Raw genomic sequence first — 24854 nt, forward strand, 5'->3', positions numbered from 1 at the left:
GCTGTAGCTACTGGGCCATTGAGGACGCGGAGGTCATGTATTTTGGCTGGGAGTGGGAGGGTTTTTGCTACTTTAGGGGACCTATAAAATATACACATGGTCATATGTTTTAGGCACATTCCACCAGTTTTAAGATTAGACTAGATATAGACCAACAAAAATAAAGAAACTTGAAGCAGGCCGTTTTTTTCCCAGTAAAGTTGTTTCCTTTGGCTCTAAAACAGCATTTAGACTTTTATTCTGGGAAATAAAACTTTCAGAAAATATTATTAAATGCTTCACTGAATAAAATATTATATATAAATTAGAACCCTTTTAAATTGCATTGTGGATACTTGACTTCAATATTTATATCAGAAACCATGTATCCCTCTTTTTCTGTGTTAGGCCATTAAAGGCAGGTTGCCGTGGTGACCTGCTCTGTTTTTAACCCTCTCAGGTGATAAAGTACAAGTTGTGTCGCTGCTCCGATAAGAAGCACAACAACAACAACAACAACAACGACCAGGGGACGGTCCTGAGCTTAGACGACGTCAAGTGTCACGTCAGTAACTTTCATTAGGCTTCAGTGGCCGCGAGGAGGGAGCCGCTGCACTCTCTCGTCTCTGAGCGCTTTCATCGACTTTGTGCGTCGCAGTTTTTCAGACTGCAGGAGCAAACAGAGCAAAGTGTCTTCAACTGTGCCTGGTAACGGTTTGTGGAAACAGCATGTGGCTGAAGTGAGGAGAAGCCACACAGACAGCAGGACAGCAGAACGTGATGAATTCATAAATGTCAGAATAAGTGCATGGTCATCTGTAAACAGCTTCTCAAGACTAAGTAACAGATGCAGTACATGGGGGCATTAACTGAGCTGAGTTTATATGTGTTCAGTAAATCATCATTAGAAATCCCAGCTGTGGGGTGGCGTTTGTCATTTGTCAATCTGAAGGATGTCTTTGTAAAATAATTGATATGAAAGTTTGTTTTTTTACTCACAAAATGTTATTATTTTAGTTTTTTTAAGTATTTGAATGTCAGTGCTGCACATTCGTTTCACTTTTGCTTTTGAGGTTTGCTTTCATCACCCTTTTGTTCTCGACTTTTCCACCAACTTTCCATTTTTATTTTCATGCCATCCAACTTTATCCATGTTTTTCTTGTTAAAACCTGAGCATTTTGCCAATATACTGTACTACCTCATCTTGTAGGGGGACAGTGCCCTTAATAATTTACAAGCCAAGCAAATTATTAATTTAAAAAAGGTCATTTACATGTTTAGAAATGAGCAGAGTAGGTTGAAAAAAACATCTGGCCTTAAAGTGAGTCCACGTAACAGTTGCTGAGCAGCAGTCAAAGGTCTTTTTAAACAGAAGACACTTTGAAATATCCCAGTAGGAATATCAAAGGTATAAATAATTAAATGAATGATGGCGGAATTCCAGTTAGCCGCTTCAGTTGCAGGGTCCATGTGTGAATAGAACAGAGCCACTATTAATTGTGTTAATAATAACTTTGTTTTTCCTGCTATAACAAATCAAAATGTCTGCTAAGAAAAGACCACAACGAAGGGACATGTCCAGGATCATAGTAAATGCTTGTATGTAGTGTAGTGCAGCAGGATCTAAATCAAGTTTGCTAACATTAGCCACCATAAGCTACTACAGTGAGGGAAAAAAGTCTTTGATCCTCTGTTCATTCCGTACATTTGCCCACAGACAAAGAAATGATCCGTCTATAATTTTAATGGTAGATTTATTTGAACAGTGAGAGACAGAATAACAACAAGAAAATCCAGAAAAATGCATGTTAAAAATGTTATAATTTGATTTGCATTTTAATGAGGGAAATAAGTATTTGACCCCCTCTCAATCAGAAAGAATCCTGCAGTGCCCACAAGGTCCCCCTGCTCAAGAAAGCACATAAACATGCCCGTCTGAAGTTTGCCAATGAACATCTGAATGATTCAGAAGACAACAGGGTGAAAGTGTTCGGATGAGACCAAAATGGAGCTCTTTGGCATCAACTCAACTCTCCAAACAAAGTTTGGAGGAGGAGGACTGCTGTCTATAACCCCAAGAACATCATCCCCACCGTCAAACATGGAGGTGGAAACATTATGCTTTGGGGGACAGGACAACTTCACCGCATCAAAGGGGCGATGGACAGGGCCATATATCGTCAAATCTTGGGTGAGAACCTCCTTCCCTCAGCCAGGGCATTGAAAATGGGTCGTGGATGGGTATTCCAGCATGACAGTGACCCAAAACACACGGTCAAGGCAACAAAGGAGTGGCTCAAGAAGAAGCACATTAAGGTCCTGGAGTGGCCTAGCCAGTCTCCAGACCTTAATCCCATAGAAAATCTGTGGAGGGAGCTGAAGGTTCGAGCCAAACATCAGCCTTAAAACCTTAATGACTTGGAGAAGATCTACAAAGAGAAGTGGGACAAAATCCCTCCTGTGATTGCCAACAAGGGTTTTGCCACCAAGTACTTAGTCATGTTTTTGATAAGGGGTCAAATACATATTTCCCTTATTAAAATGCAAATCAATTTATAACATTTTTGACATGCGTTTTTCTGGATTTTTTTGTTATTTTGTCTCACTGTTAAATAAGGCAAGTAAATTTACCATTAAATTACAGACTGATCATTTTTGTATACAAAATCCTCTTTTTTTCCCTCACTGTAGCTATAAGATGGCAGACCAAGTCAGGCTGTAGCAGCAGAATCCCTGAGTGTACTAAACTGAATTAAGAAGAGTTGGACTTTTGGGAAATGAGTTTATTAGCTTTCTGGCAGAGAGATAAAAGAGCGGTATCAATCGTCTCATCTGTCTCCACTAGAGAGAGAAAAGAAAACTTTTGCTTTAAACACTCAGTATTATGAAGAACATAAAGTTAAATGAGCTCAACAAGAACTTTAAGATGAAAACGATGGATGTAACCCATGTTATAAACAATTGTTTAAAACGCTCTTTTCCATGTGGTGCTACATAATCTAATTTGCCTTCAAATTCCCTCATAATGACAATCACTGTCCCTCATGTATTTGACAAGAGTTCAAAAAGGATTTTTTTTAGGGGCCATCGTACGTTTGTACTTGTAGATGCTGTTCATCACATTCAAGGGGAATTTACATTTGGTAAAATCAAATTAATGAGTATGTTGAATGTGTTTTGCCATCTTATAGGGCTCTAAGTTGCATGTATAGTAGCTCTAATAGGCGTCTTAAATGTGGTCCATCAATGAACAAGTTAATCTGCAGATTGTGTCATCATCTGTCTGTGACTTTGGTTGAATCCCGTGAGCATGTATTTTTTGTGCGTGTGTGTGCACCAAATTAGAGAAGCTGATGGAAAAATGGAAGGAAAAATTCAAAATTCTGCCCTCATATCCAAAACACTGTATCTGTTGTCAGTTAGTCTGTAAACATGTTGGCTCCGGCGGTGCATGTTTATTCCGTCTCTAATTTGACTCTGTTGACAAAAATCAAACAATATTCTGTTGGTGTTAATCTACTTGCACTTATTCCCATTGAGCTCAATGATATTCTTAACAGGAAATGGGAACTGTAGAGCTTAGCTGTGAAGTGTTATTATCAAGCACAATCATACCATCAACTGTAATGTAATGTAAATATTGGATAATAATCTTATGGTATTAACATGATCTGTGTAATGTTGTACTTGTATTTAGCTGTGTCTCTTTTTCTATACATATGATTGTAGTATTTATCAAAAATGGAATTATAAGGCTATTTCAATTTTGTTTGTATTGATACAGTCACAACTGCTTCTACTGTATTTGTCAGTAAATAAAAATTAAAAGCTGGAGTGTTTTCCAGAGTCCACTGCATGAGCTCAAACATCTCAATACAAGTCCTCTGGCCGCCGTGCTTTCAGGTTTTGTTTTATTTTTGCCTCAATTTTTTTTATTTTCATTTTGATGTATGACAGGATGATTATTTTAGTCTGGTAATGTATAAATAATTAACTTAAAGCAGTTGTTATATCAGAATCAGAATCAGCTTTATTTGCCAGGTATGAGGACACATACGAGGAGATATTAGAGATTAATTGCTAACTTTACGTTACTTTTACTTACTTCAAGTATAATACTCGAGATTAAAGCTAGACATAGCTTTCTTCCCAGTGGATATAATTTCCTGTACAGATATCCACCTGTTTATCATTTTCAGCCATGCTAGTGCATGGCTTTGGGCATGACTGTAATTCTGACATTCCAAGTGAAATATTGCAATGTTTTGATCAATTTTCATATTTTGTACAGACATTCATGGTTCACAGATACTGTACGATACTGACTTTGGTGATCCTCTGACATTTGACATTTGTGGATTTGAGTAAAATGCCTCAACTTTTGGAAGGACATAAGCAGGATTTTAGAAACAAGACTGCTGAGTGTGGAGTTTTGTTTCTTCCCACTCTTCTGTTGATCCAGCTCTTATGTAACAAGTTCCCCTTTTGTTTCAGTCCTCCAGACCAAATAATTTATCCCACAGTGAACTTTCTGTGACTTTTAATGTGCTAATTATTGCACAGTGAGAACTCAACACAACCTAGTGTACTGTGGAGAAAGCAAGATTCACTTATTATACACGCATACTATACAATTAATTTTTTCCTCTCTTTTTTAACATACTACACTGTGACTTTTTCCAAAATACTGTGCTATGACTTTTTATAATTTTTTAACATACTGTGCTATGACTTTTTATAATTTTTTAACATACTGTGCTATGACTTTTTATATTTTTTTAACATACTGTGCTATGACTTTTTCCAATGTACTGTACTATGACTTTTTTATAATTCTTTTCAACTTAGGGTACTATTCTATGACATTTTTTCAATATACTATACAATGACTATTTTTTAACACTTTTTGTCAACATACCATACAATGACTTTTTAATGGCTTTTTTTGACATATATGCTATAAATGTTTTCAACATCATCTATTTGGTATCACAGCGGCTCAGTGGTTAACACTGCTCCCAATAGCTCCAGCAAGCAAGAACTGTAGACTCTGACTCAGGATTGATTCGCAGTAAGAGTTTTTTTCGACATACTATGACTTTTTTTTTAATCACTTTTTCGACGTAATTTACTATGCTATGACTATTTTTGACATACAATACTTTGACTATTTTCACTTTTTTCAACATACAGTACATATTATTACTTTTATCACTTTTTTCAACATACTATACCATGACTTTTTCCGATATACTATGCTTTGCCTTTTATATTACTTTAATATTACTTAATTCACCTTCTTCTTACGCGAGCAATCCAGTTTAGCTCTGACAATGTAGCTCTTCAGCCTTCACAAGCATTTTCTGCAGGAATGCTTTTTCTAGTTGATATAAATCTGCAAAGTCTCTTATCAAATACATGGAATAAATAAGCACAATATTTGTGAATATTTGTATTTGTAAAATGGAAGTACCTGATATTAGTACTTAAGTAGGCTGCAGTACTTCACACCACTGTGTATGGTTAATAAGACAACAGAAGCAGTCTCAATAACTTCCCAGGTTGTTTCCTTGTATTTGCACACACCGTTATCACCGTTCTATCATCGCGCCATGAAGCCGATCGTACACCATAAAACGTTAAGCAACGTCTGCTAGTTCACATAGAGACTTTTGTCCGAGTTACTTTGAGCCTGATAACCTCTAATCAGCTAGATGAATGAATGACCAGCTTGCCCTTCTTTTAAAGGGCGGTTCAGTGTCTCCCCTCGGACAGACCAATAAAACAACTTGCTGCTTGCAGCTCCCTCGGTTACATAACCATACTGAGTGCAAGCCCACGGACAGTCAGTCGGCGTCGGTTCAACCCTTATTCATCGTTTTACCTTTTAAGAATGGCAGCTCCGAAGAAAGTCTGCATCATTGGCTCTGGAAATTGGCAAGTTCGCGTGTTAATGTAGTCAACTATGAACTGTTTAACATGGCTAACTTTAGAGTTCGTTGCATCTTTAACCCAGTTGCTAGCCAATTTAACGTTAGCCTCACTGAGCAACGTTAGCATCACCGGGCAACCATCCATGGCAACCATCCAGCTAACGTTAATAGCAGTTAGCCGCTTTTTACATGGTGACGTTAGAGAAGTTTGACTTATACCATTAACTAATTTGTAACATTTAGCTAGCTAGCGTTAGTCAGCTGGTGCACAAGACAGTTTTAGCCTTAGTGCTAATAAATCGGCTGAGTATACAGAAAACTGGCCATGTCAGTCACGATTACATGAACGTTACTGATTTTATAAATCCCAGTAACGTAAATGTAATGTAGACGTTAATGTAAGCCTGTGTCAGCAACATAAATAATAGCTACGTTATATGTTAGATTAAACTCTTCTTAGTACCTCTACAGTTGAAATATGTTATTATTATAATATCAGAGCACCTTCTTCACTCAGCTACAACGTGCATGGCTTTATTCTTGCCAGCAGAAGCCTCCCACCATACGACAGACTGTCTGTAACCTTGTCTACTTCAAAATCTCAGCGTGCTAAAATATCATTTCAAACGGTGGATGAATCTTTTAACGTCAAGTCCTCTAGTAAATTAGGCATAGGCCTACAAGCTTAGTATATCAACCAAACAGATTTACTTTAGTTCAAATATTTGTTTCGGGTTCAAAATAAATCACCTTTAAGTTAATGAGCTCATGAATGTATTGTTTTTATGCCGAACTAATGTAATGCCTCCGAATTATTAGACGACTGCCTCAAAATCATGTTTAACCCTTATGGTAACACTATGATAACAAACTTAAATTTATCAAAGTTCTCAATGGAGTTTGGCGCAGTCTTGTCCCCACACCAGTAGTCGAAGGTAATGGATATATCTGTTTTATGTCTAAGGGGTAGAGTAGCCACATATTTCAGTTCATCTTGAGTAAAGCCTGCCCGGTCATTATCTCCAGAAAACAGAAGTTGATGATTAAAGAGCAGCAACTTTAAATGGAACTAGTAAAAAAAACACAGGAGGATCCATGATTATTAATGGCCTGGTGATCTCATCAAGACTTCAAAAAATCAATGGATGTTGGATCATTTCAAACCCCTCTGCTTATCATACATGGCCTCACACTGACTGTTTTCCTTAAGTTTTACTTTCAATATTCACTGATTTTTAAATGCAGTGTGACTTTTATCACACTTGTATTGTGTAAATGAATTACTAACTTGTAACTATTACCAATACAGGGGTTCTGCAATTGCCAAGATAGTGGGTGCCAATGCTGCTCAGAATTCAAATTTTGACACCACCGTAAAAATGTGGGTGTTTGAGGAGACGGTCAATGGGCGTAAACTGACTGAAATTATCAACACTGACCATGAAAATGTTAAGTACCTCCCTGGTCACAAGCTGCCAGCAAATGTGGTAAGAAACTGTTAGTTTCTCACCATTCAACAGTAATTCAGTTTTATGTCTGTCGCTTTGTTATTGGTTCAGTGCATGGATGTAATGGTTATTTTGGTTCCTTGAGGCATTATTTGTACAGACTAGGCTTGAACAACATATTGTATCACCATTGTTATCCCAAGGTGAGCACATGCAATAGTGAGATAGCAGGAGGACAAAATGTGTGACTATACTCATCATTCAGGTCACACTGAACAAATGGTTGCTGCTTAGTAAAACAAAGGTTTGCATTCACCACATCTACTCCTCATCTGGTAATTTTGACAGCATTTAGTCTCATTTATTGATTTCATGGTTACAACTGTGTTAAACGCTGGTCTTGTTCTTTAAATTGCAATATCCTGTATATCGCAAACAACAAAAGAATTGCAAAATCAAATTCCAATATGACATTCAGGCCTAGTACAGACACATTATGCCTTGTATCTGCATTTGTTCTTGTTGCCCTAAAAAGCTTCCTCTTTCACAATAAAATATGATTAGGCTTTTTATAATAAATGTATAACATCAGTTTTATGAAGGTGCTCCTATAGAAGGTTGTTAAACCAGACTTTATTCTAGGTCATATATCTTACAACATCCTGCTCCCCCCTCCTTTTCTTCCTCAGCTAGCCATCCCAGACCTGGTGGAGGCATCCGGTGACGCAGACATTTTGGTGTTTGTGATCCCTCACCAGTTTGTTGGGAAAGTATGTGACACCATAAAGGGCAAGATAAAGACTGATGCACTGGGGATATCCCTCATCAAGGTTGGAATTAGCTCTTTTAATTTCATCACCTTTTGTCTCTGAATGTAGTTTTGGATGCTACTTCATATGTTGTATGATGCATACAGTCTGTGTCCAGGTTAAAGTAGCCGCAAAACCAGGTGTGCAGTGTGATCTTTTACCCAAATACCAGCTAGAGATGGCTTAAAGTAAATACACTGCTTGTGTATTTGTTTATTTTCCTCTAGGGCGTAGACGAGGGACCTGATGGACTTAAACTCATCTCTGACGTGATCCAGGAGAAGCTCGATATCGCCATGAGTGTACTGATGGGGGCCAACATTGCCAATGAGGTTGCTGATGAGAAGTTTTGTGAGACCACCATTGGTTAGTCTGATAACTGGCTTTCATGTTTTGTTTTTTATTTCTTGCTTTTATTTTGCGATTGCTTAGCATTGGGTTGTTGCCTAATTAGGACAAAGTTGAACTTTGTTGAAGAAAGCAATCAGCAAGTTTTAGTCTTGAAGCAGGAAGTGTGTGTATGGTGTTCCAGCTTTCTGCAAAGTCAGCAGCACTAGGGTCACAGTTTAATCTGCTTTGCGCTGTGAAAATTACAGAGTGGGCCGGTTCAGTTTGACATTTGTTTTCTTATGTTTGTACGCAGCATATGACTGCGTGCTTCATGGGATTTCCTTTAGTGTGTGACAGAATTAATATTTGTTGGATCAGTGCTGGCAAATGTAACTTCTTTGAGGAATTGGAGCTTTACAGCTGTACTCTAATAGAAACAAAAGCACTGTGATTTCATCATGACTCCTAATGAAAGTCTACCAACGTAAGTGGTGGTGACAACAAGTCATCTTGTAGAGATCCCAAAAGATAGCCATGTTTTTCTACCTCTTGCTTGCAGGGTGTAAGAATAAAAACCACGGGGCTCTCCTGAAGGAACTCATGCAGACCAACAACTTCCGAGTCACTGTGGTAGAGGAGAGTGATGTGGTGGAAATCTGTGGAGCCCTGAAGGTGAGTTTATATTATGAAACGCAGCTGCATGCAGCAAAAGTGGATGCATTACATACTCGGTCTGTATGTAGTGCCTACTGAATCAATGGTTAAGTTTGCCATTACCCTCAGACTGTTAACACTGAAGCAATATTACTTCTCTGCATCACATGACCATATTGATTACGACGTTATTGGTCCAAGCTGCTGTTAAATTCAAATCGTTTATTGCAAATGTAAATCAACATTATCTCTTCCACTCAATTTAATATTTTGCAGTATTATATTAAAGGGGACATATCATGCTCATTTTCCGGTTTATACTTGTATTTTGGGTTTCTTCTAAAACATGCTGATGTGGTTTAATGGTATGATTTCTGCAAGTTGCATAGCAAGGGGAGACGAATCTGAATGGCTTGTTGAATCCTATGTTTTTTGATCTAGGCAGCACACATACTATGCAGTTAACACACTACATACTCCATTTGATGTCATTGTTACTATGAATAGTATGTGATTTTTAAACAGAGCCCAGGACATTACATCTTGCACAGAGTCTTCTTGCTAATTTATCATTATGCAACATGGGAAATAGTTTAGCCAAGTTTAACAATTGTCCGATTAGCGAGGACAGCTGCAAAACTGCAGCTCACAAAAAACTAATGTCTTTAGTTACATTCCAGCATTGCAGTCCTGTCAAATATAATGTATCTTTGAAAACTACTTTATTATACACACACACAGACTATACTGCTAACAAAAGAATGCTGACTAATCACAGAAATTGACATTTAGTTTTGCCTCAGCAGCAACTGACTGTATAACTCTTTCCCTGGGATACACTCCAAATGTTTAATGAAACACTGTACATTACACTGTACTTACATTTTTAAAGGCCCAGCATTTACAGATTTATATTTTATGTTTGAGGATGGAATATGTTTCAGGGTGTTAGTTTGTGAGTTAAGCCATTTAACGTGTATATGCTCATAGGCTTCACACATTTGAATAAAAACGATTGTAGATGTAATAATTTGTCTTTGGATACCAAATTAGAGCTTCTTTTTGGCAATTCTTTTTTTGCCAAAAACATTCCAGCCTTTCAAACATGATGATTGTCTGTTTTTTCGGTTTTTACATTACTGTAAATGGAATATCTTGATTGTTTTTGACTGCATGTCAAACAAACAATACAAGACATTTGAAGACATTATGTTTTTCTGGGAAATTGTAATGCAGATTCAGAGTCTGCATCCTGTCCAAGGTATCCAGGTGCATCTTCAGCTCTTTTACCTGCAGTCTTTGCTAACGCTTGCTCATCCGTCCTTCAGAACATTGTCGCGGTTGGAGCAGGTTTCTGTGACGGTCTGGGCTTCGGAGACAACACAAAGGCAGCAGTGATCCGGTTGGGCCTGATGGAGATGATTGCCTTCGCCCGTATTTTCTGCACTGCTGGTCCCGTGTCCTCTGCAACCTTCCTAGAGAGCTGCGGCGTGGCCGACCTCATCACAACCTGCTACGGCGGCCGCAACCGCAAAGTAGCTGAAGCCTTTGTGAAGACGGGGAAGGTGAGTGCTCAGATTTTGAAATATTTTTACCCTTTTTTGAGAAAAGGAAAAAGGTCCAACTTGTTTGGATTTTATAAAGATTCAGCAGCCAAAGCTGACGATTGCTCTTGATTGGTTTGCAAATGCTAGAAGAGGTTGAGATTGTGCACAGAGGCAGTCACCATAAAACATGTACAAAATAACGTGAAATGCAGCTTTAACCCACTTTAAACATGATTCCCCTTTATATACACTGCAGTTTCTGCACTACACTCTTAATAATTAATGTGGGCCATTTCTTGAGAATAGCAAATCCATATTGTGGTGAATTACACCTACCGACTTTTAAACTCAGTTAAACTATAGAAATACATTACGTTAATACTAACTACAATATGATACGAAATACTGACAAGCCTTGTGGCATTATTAGCCAAGGACTAAATAAGGAAAAAGTACATTTTCTGTTGTTTTGAAGACACCCTTACCGAGACAATCCTGCTGTTTTGGGCCTTTTTCCCTTTCCTTCAAAATGTTCACATATTGACCTTTTTTTAAATACAATTTTAAGTATGAGAGTAAAATTGAGTAAGTGGACCCATCTCTTTTATCAGTTAAAAAAAGACTTTACACTTATGCATGTCATGTTTCTTGTCAGTCCATCGAGGAGCTGGAGAAAGAGATGCTGAACGGTCAGAAGCTGCAGGGACCAGCAACAGCAGCTGAGGTCTATCTCATCCTTAAGCACAAAAACCTAATTGACAAGTAAGTTAGGCAGCAACACAACCCATTCATAATTATGTGCACTGGTTAGAAAGTAGGACATTGACATCAGCAGCATTATTTTGCACTCAATACCTCCTCCTTCCTCCCAGGTTCCCACTGTTCAATGCAGTGTATCAGATCTGCTATCAGGGCCATCCAGTCACAGAGTTCATAAGCTGTTTGCAGAACCACCCAGAGCACATGTGAAAAACAACAAACTGACCAAGTGCCTTCTAAATGGAAACCATTACGAGTTCTCACCTGTTACCCATCAGAAATAGACGGGGGATGAGCAGTCACTCCACAGCTGTCATGTGACTAAAAGGCTCCAGCCAGTGAGCGCAATCCATGCTCACTCTTTGGAGAGGTTGCATAACATTTGTGCGTTCAGCTCTCGTTTTACCACTTTGTCCTTAACACTGGGTTCCTTTTAAGTGCTTTCTTTCATTTCCTGACATTTACATGAAACTTGAAGGATTATTGTTGAAGGATTTTCTTTCCCCATGCAATGGTCAGATAGCTGTTTTTGCCTGTTTTTTTTTTTCTCTTCTTTCTTCAAAATCTGAATGCATGCTGTCACTTTTCTAGACCATAGCAGAACTGAAAACACTAAAGAAATCCAGACTTTACTAGATGTCATAATGATCATAATTCAAAATCAGTTTTTAAAAATGTTTGACTCCTGTTTTAGTCAACCCTTGACTGCCATTCAGTTAGTGACATACAATGTTTTTAATGGCACTTCCATCATGCATTCAGATTTTGGCAGGGCCAACCACTCAGGGCAAAGAAACAGCTTTCTGTAGAGTGACTTATGAATATCTAACATCATTACCGTCTAGTGAATGCCTGTCCAACGTGATAAGTTCTTTAACTATACATGTAATACCTCATTTAATGATTTGTGTGTGCTCTAAAGTGTCTTACAAAATTCACTATGGTTTTTCTTGTCCTGTACTGTATATTTACGCACAGCAACTGTTTTTAACAAAAAGTAATGCAAGTGCCTTGGAATGCACGGTTGCTAAGTCTGGCCATTGTCTTTTATTGTCAAATCAAAGACTACTTAACATCCGTCCACTGTTCCATTTGTTGTTGTGACCCTGACCAACATTGTTTTCACTAAGTTATGACTAATGTGTTAAATAATGTCAACATTTGACTGAATAAACATTCTGTTGTCAAATCATCGCTGGAATCCTTTTTTAAGCTTGCATTAGAGGCATACAAGGAACTGCAGTGGGTATTTTGGTTGAAAAAAAATACTGCCAGAATATTGTTTTATATATGTGACAAAACCTTAAATAAAGAGACTGAACAACAGTAAACTGATGTTGCTCTAAATGCAGAGTGTTGCAGCGGCAGGAAGATGAAAGTTAAATGTATTAATCTAATAATACAGAGAGCTCTTTTCCATTATGCAGAAAAAGGTTAAATCTTCAAAGAGTTGGGTGCCCGGATAGCCCAGTGGGTAGAGCGGGCGCCCACATATAGAGGTTTACTCCTCGATGCAGCGTCCTGGGTTTGACTCCGACCTGCGGCCCTTTGCTGCGTGTCAGTCCCCCAGTGGTTTAACATTGCAAAAAAAAAAAATTAATGACACCATACACCCACAACTTGTTTTCAAATTAAAAGATGCAGTAGGTAAGCCTTATAAAACTAACTAGATTCTCCATCTAATTCTGAGCAAGAAAGCAAAACTATTTTTAAGCTTTTCATTTAAATGCTGTTATCAGAATCAGAAATACTTTATTGATCCCAGAAGGGAAACTGTGTTGCAGTTGCACAAATAGTAGAAATATCAGAGTAGAAATATAAATAAAGAAATAAGGATTGGGATATGTACGGCATTTACATAGTTAAAGGAATGTTATTATACATTATTTACATAATTAAGGAATTGCAATGGTGAAAAGTAAAATAATAATAGTAGTTGAGATATACCTTAAAACATAATTTAGTGACTTCAGTGCTTGAACCAATAAAACCCTCAAAGCATGAAACACTTTACCAGAGAAGCAAAACTAGTTTATTACAAGTAGTGGAAATGTAGCAAGCTTCACATACGAGTGTGCAGTTAACAGCAGTATTCAGTACGTCGTTACAAAGACATTCACTGTCGACCTGTGATAACACTGCTGCTGTCGGAATACTTTGAAATATGGAATGAACTTCAGTAACTTAAACTTGGAAGAAAACATGTAAACAAAAAGGGAATGAAGCTCAGTTGGAGGCTACTAACCAAGACAGAGAGCTTGTTTTATTTGTCCATAAGGACACTTAAGACTATTCCAGCATGAATGCTTTGCAAACCACAGTGTCTATTTATCTTAAAGAGGAGGCATACAAATAAATTACACTAAGTGTGATTAATAACTGCAGTCAAAGCATGATAGTATTACAATCACAATGGTTATTAAGAGTGACAGCTGGTGAACGATCATTCCTGTTGTGTCTCGTCTCGGCTGTGTTCAGTTCCCATCTTTGGTACGGTGCTTACTGAGTGAGCATGACTCAGCTGAGTGCTCTGATCTTGTTACTCAGTCATCTTGACTAATTAAGACCTAATTAATAGAGACAGTGACATGGAGCTAGTTCATCAGACAGTGTTTACAAAAACTAAAGACTTTTTTTTTGTTCCCTCTCCAAGTGACTTGGTCCCACCTCAAAAAGAAAAGAAAACTTGCTGTATGTACTATATGAAGAAAAAAATACTACAAAAAAAGCTGGCATATGCCCATGATGACATACATTCATGTTTCTCTTTTGAATGTCTGATGAACTGGCTTCAAGGAATAATTGCCATACCTGAGAAAAAAAAGCTCAGTTTCTGCTACTGTGATGGATCCACATAGTGGAAACACCTCTTTCCTTAAAAGACCCTCGAGTATTGGATAATGAGAGGGCTCACTTACCCTGCTGCACTCCTCCTCCTCCTATCATATCTCTATTCCTCCCTCATCTCATCAAAATTCACAGTCTGTGAGGATTGACCCATTTGTAAGTGCCTTCATAGCGAAATCCAACTTTCTTTGCAAGTTCGTCTGCTTCTGTTGGGCCACGGCTAATAAAAGAAAAGAAAATAACAAAAATAAAAACACAATCAACCCTCGGTATTAACTCCTCTTCAAACTGGGGGAATAGTGAAGAACATTTCCTACCTTCCGTATTTGTAAGGAAGAGGTTTGGGCTTCTCTCTGTCTATGTGATGAAGAAGAGGTGTGAAGATCCTCCATGCTTCCTTTAGTTCATCACTGCCATGACAAACAATATAGGACATAACAACAAAGTCATGTGGTGTCATGTAAAAATCTAAAATATGTAAGGTTTTTACGATGCACGTGTCCTTCTGGCTGAGGCACTATGTCGCCATCTAGTGTGAAGAACTTGTAGCTTGCATAAAGCAACATGCTATTTTAACAGATAGTTTACAAGTAGTAACATGAGACAACAGTGGAAAAACTAAGACAGACCTGCGTACAAAGTGCATCTGACTCCCACAGAAGACGTCCAGGATGAGACGTTCGTAAGCGTCTGGAAGCTTCACATCCTGAAAACAAAAAGCACATTTTGTGTTATATTTGTATAATTAGAAAAATATGGTTAAGAGAATAGCTTAGCTAGCTTTCCTTTGTCCTGTTATTTAAATCAACTTGAACGTGCCTTGTATCTGCTCTTGTAGGTGAGGTCCAGCTCAGTTTCCTCAGGGCTAAAGAAGACGCCAGGTTTCTTGCTCATCATCTTGGCGTAGACAGCCTCGTTGGGCTGCACACGCACCACTAGCTCATTCCTGCGGCACTGGTTTCCAAAAATGTCCCCTGGGACATCTGTGAACTGAAGCCGCACCTCAGCTTTCCTCTCATTCAGAGCTTTTCCACAGCGAAGAATGAAAGGGACGCCTAAGGGGTGAAACATTTGAATGCCAATGCATTATAAAAGAGCAGGGGAAAGTGTGAGATGAGAAGGATTTGTTTTGTAAAGGGCATGGTGTGTTTACCATCCCAGCGTTCGTTGTGCACATAAAGTACAGCAGTGGTGAAGGTGGCCTGAGTTGACCCTTTAGGAACTGTGGGATCATCAAGATAACCCAGTTTGGCGTCTCCCTCACCGTCTGGATCCCCCACATACTGACCCAGCACCACATCTGATATGGACACTGGAGCGATGCACTTCAGCACCTTCACCTACAAGAGGGAACACAAGAGAACACAATCCCTCCATTAGAGACCCAAACCATAACATATCGCTCCGTACTTTTTGAGCTCCTTGAGTTTGAGCAGTGTCAGGGTCTATTGTTTACAGCATTTGACAATATCCTACCTTTTCATCCCTGACATCGTCAGAGCTAGTGGAAGCCGGTTTCTCCATGGCAACCAGGCAGAGCATTTGGAGCAAGTGGTTCTGCATGACATCACTGATTGAGACAAAAAGCACGGTTGGTCACACAAAAGACAGGAAGTGACTTAAAATTATAAGTTATGTGTTAAAACTGGTCAAATCTTTTTATTGTGTAAAAGGAAGCTACCAATGAAAAGTAGTTAAGTATAGAAGCTCCTGGTACTACTCTGTTCATTCCTATATAACTTCCATTTAAACCTGGTGTATTATCTTTAAAATTAGTGTACAAAGAGAAACTTGGGGAATTCCCCCCCCCCCCACACACACTCACCGGATGATGCCAAAATCATCAAAGTAGCCTCCTCGGCCCTGAGTGCCAAACGGTTCTTTGAAGGTTAGAACGACACAGGCCAAGCTGTCCCTGTTCCAGATTGGGCCGAAGATTCGGTTCCCAAACCTGCAATGAACATCACAAAATCGTTCTCTTCTCATAATCTTTGTGAGGCATCAAATGATAGATAAATGCACATAAAAAAGGGCCCTAATCTGAAGATGGTTTTCTCACCTGAGCACCATGAGGTTCTGCACCATTTCCTTGCCCAGATAGTGATCTATACGGTAGATTTGTTCTTCAGTGAAGAGGGAGGAGAGGTGAGTGGACAGCTCCTCAGAGCTCTGAAGGTCATGTCCAAACGGCTTCTCTACGATCACCCTGTTCCAGCCTCTACATAACACACACACGAAAAGAAAACATTTCAAGTTCTGTCCACTTTGATTTCTCTCATAGTCTTACATTGCCAGACCAATCTCCACAGCGCTGTGGAGTAAGGTCTTGCTACACCACATTTACATACAATAGGAGAAAAAAAGAAAATGCTCTGGGTTGTGCATATCTTTAAACCAATCACAATCGTCCTGGATGGTGCTACGCTCCGGACACAGCAACGCAGGCACTGCAAAATGGTCTTGGGAAAGAACTTGTTTTGGGTGGAACATCTGCACTGCTCACACAGTACAGCAACGTGAGCCAATTAAATTAGCTGGATGCATGGGAAAACGTAATTTGCTCATGAGCACAATAAAACATTAGTGGAACCCAATTGGGTTTCCACATAAATTCAATTAAAAGTATGTAAGGCAAAACAACAAATATTAAGGAACTAAAGAACACTGATGCTAGAAGCTGTTCACTGGATCACTTTCCCTCCATTAGACCTACTTAAGAAGAAACTAAGGAAACTTTCTCATCAGGGAAAGGCGTCAGACATCATATTTTAGCAAGATGTACCCAATAAACTGGCAACTATTTCTCTTTATAAGGTTCAGGGTTTGTTGAAACTATTTTAGAGAGGTGTTGATTTAACTATATGATCATTCTGGAGGATGTACAGTAGGTTGCAGTACTAAAACTGTATTGCATTATACAGAGATGTTGTCAGCCTATTCTCATCGATATAAATGGAGTGGACACAATAATAGAAACACCAGTGTATGGCTGCATCTATGAAAGCACACAAAACTTTCGGTGATGCTGGTAATGTTGCAGCCACCCAAATGCACACCTCTGAACCTAGTTCTACTAGTGCCGTCTTATGGTGACATAAAATCTTGTATAATCTATAAAATCAATCGTATTTTTTTTGGGTGCACCAAAATGCAGTAAAACAAAGAAGCTTTGAATTAAAAGGGTTTTGGTACATATTTTCAAAGAAAGGCGTACTATTACAACAAGGGACATCATTGGAGTTTTAAGACATACACTCACCGTTGAATTTCAGTTCAGTCAAACAAGTAAACAGTGCGACAAAGCAGCAGTTAGTAAGAGTGTACTGACTTTGTGCTCATACAGCATTGCTTGATGTTCTTGGTAACGTCGTGGTAGACGGTGGGTGGCAGCGCCAGGTAGAAGAGACGGTTGGCTTCTGGTCCCCCGGGCAGAGACAGGATGTGCGTGTTGAGTTTGGTGAAGGAACTCTCATCCGCATATTTCCCGCTGATATACGAGTTCCTGCTGAAGAAGGCTGACAACCGCTCTGCCTCTTTATCGGTCACCTGGGTTAGAGGGTAGTAACATTTACACATGAATGGATTTCATAACAATTTTGAAAAATTGCAGTCATGTGTGTGAAAAAAATGATTTCATCCAGGGTCACCACTACCTGAGGACTGGACAATACATGAAATGGAAAGATCTATTGTATTTCTAATAATATAAATTGACTGATTACATAACTCCACAGGTTTAGCCACTTGGGGGCAGCAGAAACAAGCTGTAAAAACAACACTGCCATGTCATATTTTAAATTGACATGGCAAACTTGTTAGCAGGTTTTCAGACCTTTGTTTCCACTGAAGACAGCTGCCAGCTGTGGCCGAAAAAACAATGCTGTGAGGGCGGTTAGAGTGAACCAAAACAGTAAAGTTGCATGTCGGCCAGCTGAACAACAAGCTTAAACTCACTATAAAGCCAAGTGGAACTGCGGATTAAGGTAATAATTCTCTTTAAGTTCTTCATCGCTTTAAGGATTAAACCAACAGAGGAAAGAAGAGGACCGGAGGGGATGGAAGATGGACCTGCACACATTACGTTCTTGTTCGGGTTATTTATATAGATAGTCGGGAGTTGCATCTCAAAAGGCTCAGTTTTTACCTTCAGGTATGGCATGGAAGAAGCCCGAATGGCATCAACTGTCAATTCAGAGCGAGCAAAGCCCACAAAATACGTTTGCTCAGGGAGGAGGCCATCTCTGTACAACCACCTGGGAGGGAACAGAGAGACATAGGGCTCAAACTTCAGTCCAGATTTGAAGTATCCTTCCTCAGACTCTGCTGTGCTACTCGGGCTGGGCAAAATATTGATGTTATATTGATATTGCAATATGAAACATTTTTGATTTTGGATATCTGAATATCTTAATGTGGCATATGTTGTCTTTTCCGGGCTTTACAGGCTGCATTACAGTATGTGATGTAATGTTCTGACGTTATCAGACTGTTCTACTATTTACTTTTACCCACTAAAACATTTAATCACTTCTGGAGGTGATTTATAAAAAACCTTATTGTGTAAATAACATTTAGTCAAAGCACCAATAGTCAACCATACAATATTGTCGCAATATCAACCTATAGGTATTTGGTCAAGAATATCGTGATATTTGATTTTCTCTATATCGCCCAGCCCTATGTTCTACTGATGCCAAAGCCTTCACTGGGGTCAGAGGTTCACTCACCATAGTGTTGGATAGATTTTCTTCTTTGCCAGATCTCCCTACAGGTGCAAACACAAAAATCAGAAATATGATTTCACCTTAAAATTCTAGGTCACAAACACAATCATCAAGTTACTGTGCGGCGTCAGTAACTTGACTAGTGCCAACGTGATGCACTAAAGGTCACACCGTGTGGCAACAGGTGAGCAGGTTGCTTTAGCCATTTAAGAGTTATGCAACCTTAGTAATCCCACTGAAAGCAAGTGCTAAACCCCAGACAGTGGAGACAAACAGAACTGTCCTGGTGCTAACTGAAATAATGCTGAGAATTCTGTTCCCTAGTGGTTTAACTATAAGAGCTAACCGATTTTAATTTTTTTTTTTTTTTTAAACCAACTTATGGTAGTGGTTGACATGTTTCACACGACAACACAAGGGCTTTACTGTATACTACTACTAGAAAAAAAAGAGCTTGTATGACAATGTCAGACAGACAGGAGATGCTCAGAAATCAGAGATGTCCTGAAGCAGACTTCAAATCAATACAAGGACAAGAACAGAAGTCAAATTAATTAAAAAGTATTTCCCATAACACCCTACTGCTGGCCTAAATCACAATCGCACATCTGCATTTGAGACAGTATTGCTCAGCTGGGAATTCAACTCATGTTAACCCGGCTTCTTTGTTTAAGATGGTGCGTTTAAAATAATAACCGATGATGAGAGGAACTGAACAGAAATATGCCTTTAATGTTACACTTAAAAACTTGGCTATGCATATGAACTTATATGTACAAATGTCCTACAACATAAGCAGCTAGTGAAGGTGTGAAAGTGTATATGACTGTATGTATTCACTTTGCGATTAAACATGAAAAAGATGTTTGCAGTGCAGCCTTTCATAACAGCTGGAGTAACACATGTATCTATAAAACAAATAACCAGAGTGAGATTGCACACAACCCAGCCCCTCTCGGGACCTGTCTGTGTCAAACATTGAAAGGAAAACGCTGACTGTCAGTGACACTGCAAAAATCCGCAACAGCGCCACTCTATTCTCCCAAGAGCAAAACATGCAGGAGACAGGCAGACACAGCCAATGAATGACTGTAGCCTGATGAGAGGTTCACAAAGCTGAACAGAAATGTTTTTCACACGTGATGGAAACAAAAAAGTTGCAAAAACCAGTTCCTTAGAAAGTACGTTTTGAGCAGTAAAAGCAAAGCAGGTTACATTTGATCATACATACAACCATGTTGCTGTAACATTGTGTCTTCTTTTACAACAGTGTTAGACATGTCTTTTTTAAATCATAGAAACAAATGAATGAGAAAGAGACACATGTAGATAGATTGAAGTCCTGGTAAAGGAGAATATTGAGAAATGAGGAAACTGGCCAAAAAGATTTCAGAATGCCTGAACTGGTTGTAGTTCCTGAACTCGACACCTGACCAGTATGAGGAAAGAGGACATTTCTTAATCACATTCAGATAGAGCAACTTATTGAGTTTATTTTAGCAGTACAAAAAATTTACCATGATTAGGCATGTGCATTAAACGCCAATATTTTTCTAGTAACAATCAAATTGAGTCTGTGACATTGATTTTCACAAACTGTAAACTGCATTGTACTATTTTATGCTTAGTTGGATTGTTAAGATTGGTTTACTTATTCTTTACGGATCGATAAAAATATATTAACCGATAATGCAGAAGATGAGAGAGATGTGTCAGAGACTGTAAATTTGCTGTAGTATACCACTAAGTGGACTTTTTTTTTTTTTTTTTTTTTAATAAATGAGATTTAGTTACAGGTGTGGTAGAGAACGCCTTCCCTCTGAGGAAGAAAAAAGTTGCAGCATGCCTCGCTCTGCTCACTGAGGCGGTCCTGTTGATGAACTCTGAAGCAAGAAGTTGTTGAAATTCCAGAGTTTTTGTTGGTGGCTGTGCGGTTTAGCTTCAACAGAAGCAAATTCTCCGTAACGCAGGCTGAGAGCTTTGTGTCAGACAGGACAGACTACTTAAGCCACCTACAAATGATCCATGCTAAACTGCTGTGCGCTGGCTGTTCCATTGTTTTTCTACGGGGGAAGCGGGGCTGGCTAAATAGGCGGAGCCCCACCCCTGGAGCGGTGGACCGCTCGGCATTCCCACAGGGCATAATGCTCAAAATTTATCAGTCATTCATTCAAGTTTACTTGTTCTTTTAATTCTGAACGTAGCCTACTCTGATTTTGTGTCAAACAATCATATCAGTAGTTAAACAGTTTCCTAGTAGAAAAATGTCTAACTCATTTCATAAATTATTAATGATTAATTGATTGTTAAGGCAGCTGATTATCTGTTTAAAGACAATTGCTTAAAATTTGCATACCTTATTTTAAATGTTTTTACCACTGTATTTCATGTAAGTAAAGTTATGTAAAAGTTTATGTTGATACAATAAATTTAGGGTGTGTTTGATTTAATTCATTAAAAGAAATCAAAAAGGTTTCTGCAAGAAATATGTTTATGCTAGGAAAAGTAAGCTTTTTAAAAGAATAATTATGTCACGTGTCCCAAAACTCAGGTCTCACATTGATGCTGGTTTTTGAATGATACAGAGTCTGAGGAGATACAGATTATTGAAATGAGAGGATAGAGGAACCTTGAGGTTTTACTGTCTCAATTCTAGGCTTTTGAAAGCTCGGATGACTCTCCGGTGCTTGTTTGCAAAAGTTTGGTGAAATCAGTTTCAACATTTCCTTATTCACATTATGTGCAATTATTGCAGTATTTCTAAAGATTTCAACACACTTTCTTTGACATTATGGCAAACAATTCTTGTGTAAGTGGTCTACTCTGTATGTGCCAAAAATAATAAAGCATCACTGAGCAAGGGTACATGCTGGCTGGTCCTAACAGCTTTTCTGAATTACACAGTAAATTGTGTATCATCCATATCATTAGCTTTTACTTATAAAATCCCTGTCCAGATTATGGCGGCCCTCCCCCGCTCTCACCGAAGCCCCCATGATGATGAAGATGTGAGCATCGGACTGATGGAACTCCACATCTTCATGCAGCTCCTTCCTCAGCTCCCCAAACACCTCAGAGCGAGAGAGGGGGATGTTGCTCATTTTCTCTAAAAAGCAGACAAAAATATAATCTAGTAAATAAAAATGTAACAATGTTTTTTGACATGTAACCATCAACCAACAAATACAGAATGCATCCTACTTAACATGAATGTACCAGGCCTGCATTAGAATTAGTATGCAGCCGATGATTTAGAAAAAAAAAAAGAAAAATGTGAGAAGAAAGTTTGTGAGTCCTCGCCTAATATGTGAATTCAATGGACTTTTGTTCTGGGCTCTAAGCACCCTAAATAACTTTATATAATTACTGCAAACTAATTTGAAAATGTAATATCTTTGGGTTGTGGGCTACTGGACACACAAACAAGACATTTGCCACCATTACATTCTCAGAAAATCTCATAATCCTAAAACATCAAATATAATACTAAAACAAAAGTAAATAAATAAAAGACAAAAGAGCTTTAAACAAGCTTAAAAGTGTTTGATTTAAATTCAAACTTGATTTCTTTTTATATAGTTTAAAAAAAAAGGTATGAGTTACATTTTGTTCCACATTAATTCTCATTATATACCCAAGATCTTTCTAGTTGTTTTGGTTCATTTTGGAAAAAGAAAAAAATAAGTTGAAACTATGGTATGGTTTACATGTTGTAATACCTTGTAATCTGCAAGTGCCTTTATCAATGTAAATGTAATTTTAAATTAAATGTAATTCCGAATAATTTTGATATGCAAATATAATGTTAGTCATACGTTAAGAAAATTCCAAAATTGTCTTGTTCTGGCACTGTTCCTTTACTTCCTCAATTACCTAACTTCCAAAGATAAGGACCAACATATTTGAAAGAGGACAAACTACGATTTCCGTGTGACTCATCAGGAAGTACTTTTTTCAGTTATTTTACCACAGACTTCTTTATTTTACCCATAGACCTGCAGACTGCGTTGACAATGAAAAATCTGAAACGCATTTCTAGAAAGCTAGCAATCGACAAACTTAAAAGCTATGTAAGGTTGCACATCCCTGACATGAAAACAACACTCAGAGGGTCAGCTCGTTGATTTCTGTTGATGGCGATTGTGAGATAGTTACTAGCTCCCATTCTTAGCCTGTCACACAACAAACTATATTGATATTAGTCAAATCCTCTACCAAATCCCGTATTTAGAGGGATTAGCGTTACTGCAGAACACCGTGATAAAGCTGGATACATTTCGGCTAACATCAAGAGAACACGAGCTGACATATTGTTATTCATAGATAGTTAGCTAGCTATTGACATCCAGGCGAAAGCAGCTCAGATTGGGCTGCTATTAAACAGAGCTACACATCTTGTTTAACTGCATGCTGGGCTAATCCCAAAACCGCCCTGTCATCATCCCTTACCTTCAAACGCTGTTGCGCCAGCATGACTTAACAGGCAACAAATCCCTACACTGCCGCTGTACAGCTAGCAAACAGCACCTAGCTTACTTCTAGCTAGCTACAAGCAACAAGAAACACGGCTACGTTAGCGCTACAGAAGTTAAACTACTGCTGCTACTCACACAACGAGATGATAACTTGGCAGTTAAAACCCAGAACCAAACCCGACGACAGGGTACGGGCTTTACACACGCTCCCAGCTGACAACAGTCGAGAGAGAGAGTGTGGTGCGCGTTTTTGAGTCCTGCCTACTTCCCTGTTCGCGTGATAAAGAAGAAATCGAGAGGTTTTTATTGGTTTGGGAGAAACATACCAGCGCTCGCTCGAGTTCCCATCACTGTCGAATCCAGTGACGCCATCGACTCTGTAGGTGGGCGTGGTTTAACTGTACACACCCATAGACAGTTAAAGAAGACACACACCCCCTGAACACACACGTGCACACGCTCCAGCCGCGCACGCACTCACGCACACAGAAGTGCAGTTGCCTTCCCAGCAATGTTGAGTATGAGGAAACAAAGAAAGAAATTAGGAAAAATTAGAAACAATTGAACAATTTTTCAGCTTTATTTTTCTAAATATAATAGGCCTACTGTAATTAACTTTTTTCCTTTTACAAAAACATTTAAAACAAGAATTGTACCACTGGGTATAGATGAATACCTCTGCCAACTAGTCAAGTTGCCACACACACACACACACACACACACACACACACACACACACACACACACACACACACACACACACACACACACACACACACACACACACACACACACACACACACACACACACACACACACAAAAGTTTGGGGTCACCCAAACAATTTTGTGTTTTCCTGAAAAGTCACACTTATTCACCACCATACGTTGTGAAATGAATAGAAAATAGAGTCAAGACATTGACAAGGTTAGAAATAATGATTTGTATTTGAAATAAGATTTTTTTTACGTCAAACTTTGCTTTCGTCAAAGAATCCTCCATTTGCAGCAATTACAGCATTGCAGACCTTTGGCATTCTAACTGTTAATTTGTTGAGGTAATCTGGAGAAATTGCACCCCACGCTTCCAGAGGCAGCTCCCACAAGTTGGATTGGTTGGATGGGCACTTCTTGCGTACCATACGGTCAAGCTGCTCCCACAACAGCTCAATGGGGTTCAGATCTGGTGACTGCGCTGGCCACTCCATTACCGATAGAATACCAGCTGCCTGCTTCTGCTCTAAATAGTTCTTGCACAAATGGGAGGTGTGTTTAGGGTCATTGTCCTGTTGTAGGATGAAATTGGCTCCAATCAAGCGCTGTCCACTGGGTATGGCATGGCGTTGCAAA

General features: G+C 38.8%; 3 protein-coding genes across 6 annotated transcripts in view; 2 read left to right on the forward strand and 1 right to left on the reverse strand.

Moving 5' to 3' along the window:
• Positions 1-3214, forward strand: part of LOC116692823 (acid-sensing ion channel 1) — a 53028-nt gene extending 49814 nt beyond the window's left edge. Inside the window, exon 10 of the mRNA XM_032521376.1 lies at positions 440-3214. Coding sequence (XP_032377267.1) covers positions 440-562 — 123 coding nt within the window. The 3' untranslated portion in view covers positions 563-3214. The remainder of the gene's footprint in view (positions 1-439) is intronic.
• On the reverse strand, positions 2571-23908 carry LOC116692822 (glucose-6-phosphate 1-dehydrogenase). Of its 4 annotated transcripts, XM_032521373.1 has the most exons (15): positions 23833-23908; positions 22016-22137; positions 19035-19072; positions 18452-18560; positions 17636-17853; positions 16367-16525; positions 16133-16258; positions 15784-15877; positions 15461-15647; positions 15127-15362; positions 14937-15013; positions 14625-14717; positions 14346-14527; positions 14084-14301; positions 2571-2585 (listed from the first exon to the last, which is right to left on the reverse strand). In XM_032521373.1, the coding sequence occupies exons 1-13, from the start codon at positions 23876-23878 to the stop codon at positions 14437-14439; spliced, it is 1596 nt and encodes a 531-aa protein (XP_032377264.1). In that variant the 5' UTR covers positions 23879-23908; the 3' UTR covers positions 2571-2585; positions 14084-14301; positions 14346-14436. The 4 variants fall into 4 exon arrangements, with proteins under 4 accessions (XP_032377264.1, XP_032377263.1, XP_032377265.1 ...); XM_032521372.1 differs by lacking the exon at positions 2571-2585 and having other exon boundaries at positions 13470-14301; XM_032521374.1 differs by lacking the exon at positions 2571-2585 and having other exon boundaries at positions 13470-14301; positions 23642-23892.
• Positions 5661-12652, forward strand: LOC116692825 (glycerol-3-phosphate dehydrogenase [NAD(+)], cytoplasmic). Its single transcript, XM_032521377.1, has 8 exons — positions 5661-5917; positions 7223-7400; positions 8051-8191; positions 8398-8536; positions 9060-9172; positions 10483-10719; positions 11357-11463; positions 11574-12652. Exons 1-8 carry the CDS (start codon positions 5874-5876, stop codon positions 11668-11670), a joined length of 1056 nt encoding a protein of 351 aa, XP_032377268.1. The 5' UTR covers positions 5661-5873; the 3' UTR covers positions 11671-12652.
• Positions 23909-24854: the final 946 nt, after the last annotated feature.

This window comes from Etheostoma spectabile, chromosome 7 (genome assembly GCF_008692095.1).
Source record: "Etheostoma spectabile isolate EspeVRDwgs_2016 chromosome 7, UIUC_Espe_1.0, whole genome shotgun sequence".
NCBI classification, from domain to species: Eukaryota; Metazoa; Chordata; class Actinopteri; order Perciformes; family Percidae; genus Etheostoma; species Etheostoma spectabile.

Coding starts and splice junctions, on each gene's coding strand:
- LOC116692825 (XM_032521377.1), top strand. CDS start 5,874: ATGGCAGCTCCGAAGAAAGTCTGCATCATTGGCTCTGGAAATTG. Junction 8,537..9,059: donor GTTTTGTGAGACCACCATTG/GTTAGTCTGATA, acceptor TCTTGCTTGCAG/GGTGTAAGAATAAAAACCAC. Junction 11,464..11,573: donor CACAAAAACCTAATTGACAA/GTAAGTTAGGCA, acceptor CCTTCCTCCCAG/GTTCCCACTGTTCAATGCAG.
- LOC116692822 (XM_032521373.1), bottom strand. CDS start 23,878: ATGGCGTCACTGGATTCGACAGTGATGGGAACTCGAGCGAGCGCTG. Junction 22,138..23,832: donor GGGAACTCGAGCGAGCGCTG/GTATGTTTCTCC, acceptor TCTGCTTTTTAG/AGAAAATGAGCAACATCCCC. Junction 18,561..19,034: donor AAAATCTATCCAACACTATG/GTGAGTGAACCT, acceptor GTTCCCTCCCAG/GTGGTTGTACAGAGATGGCC.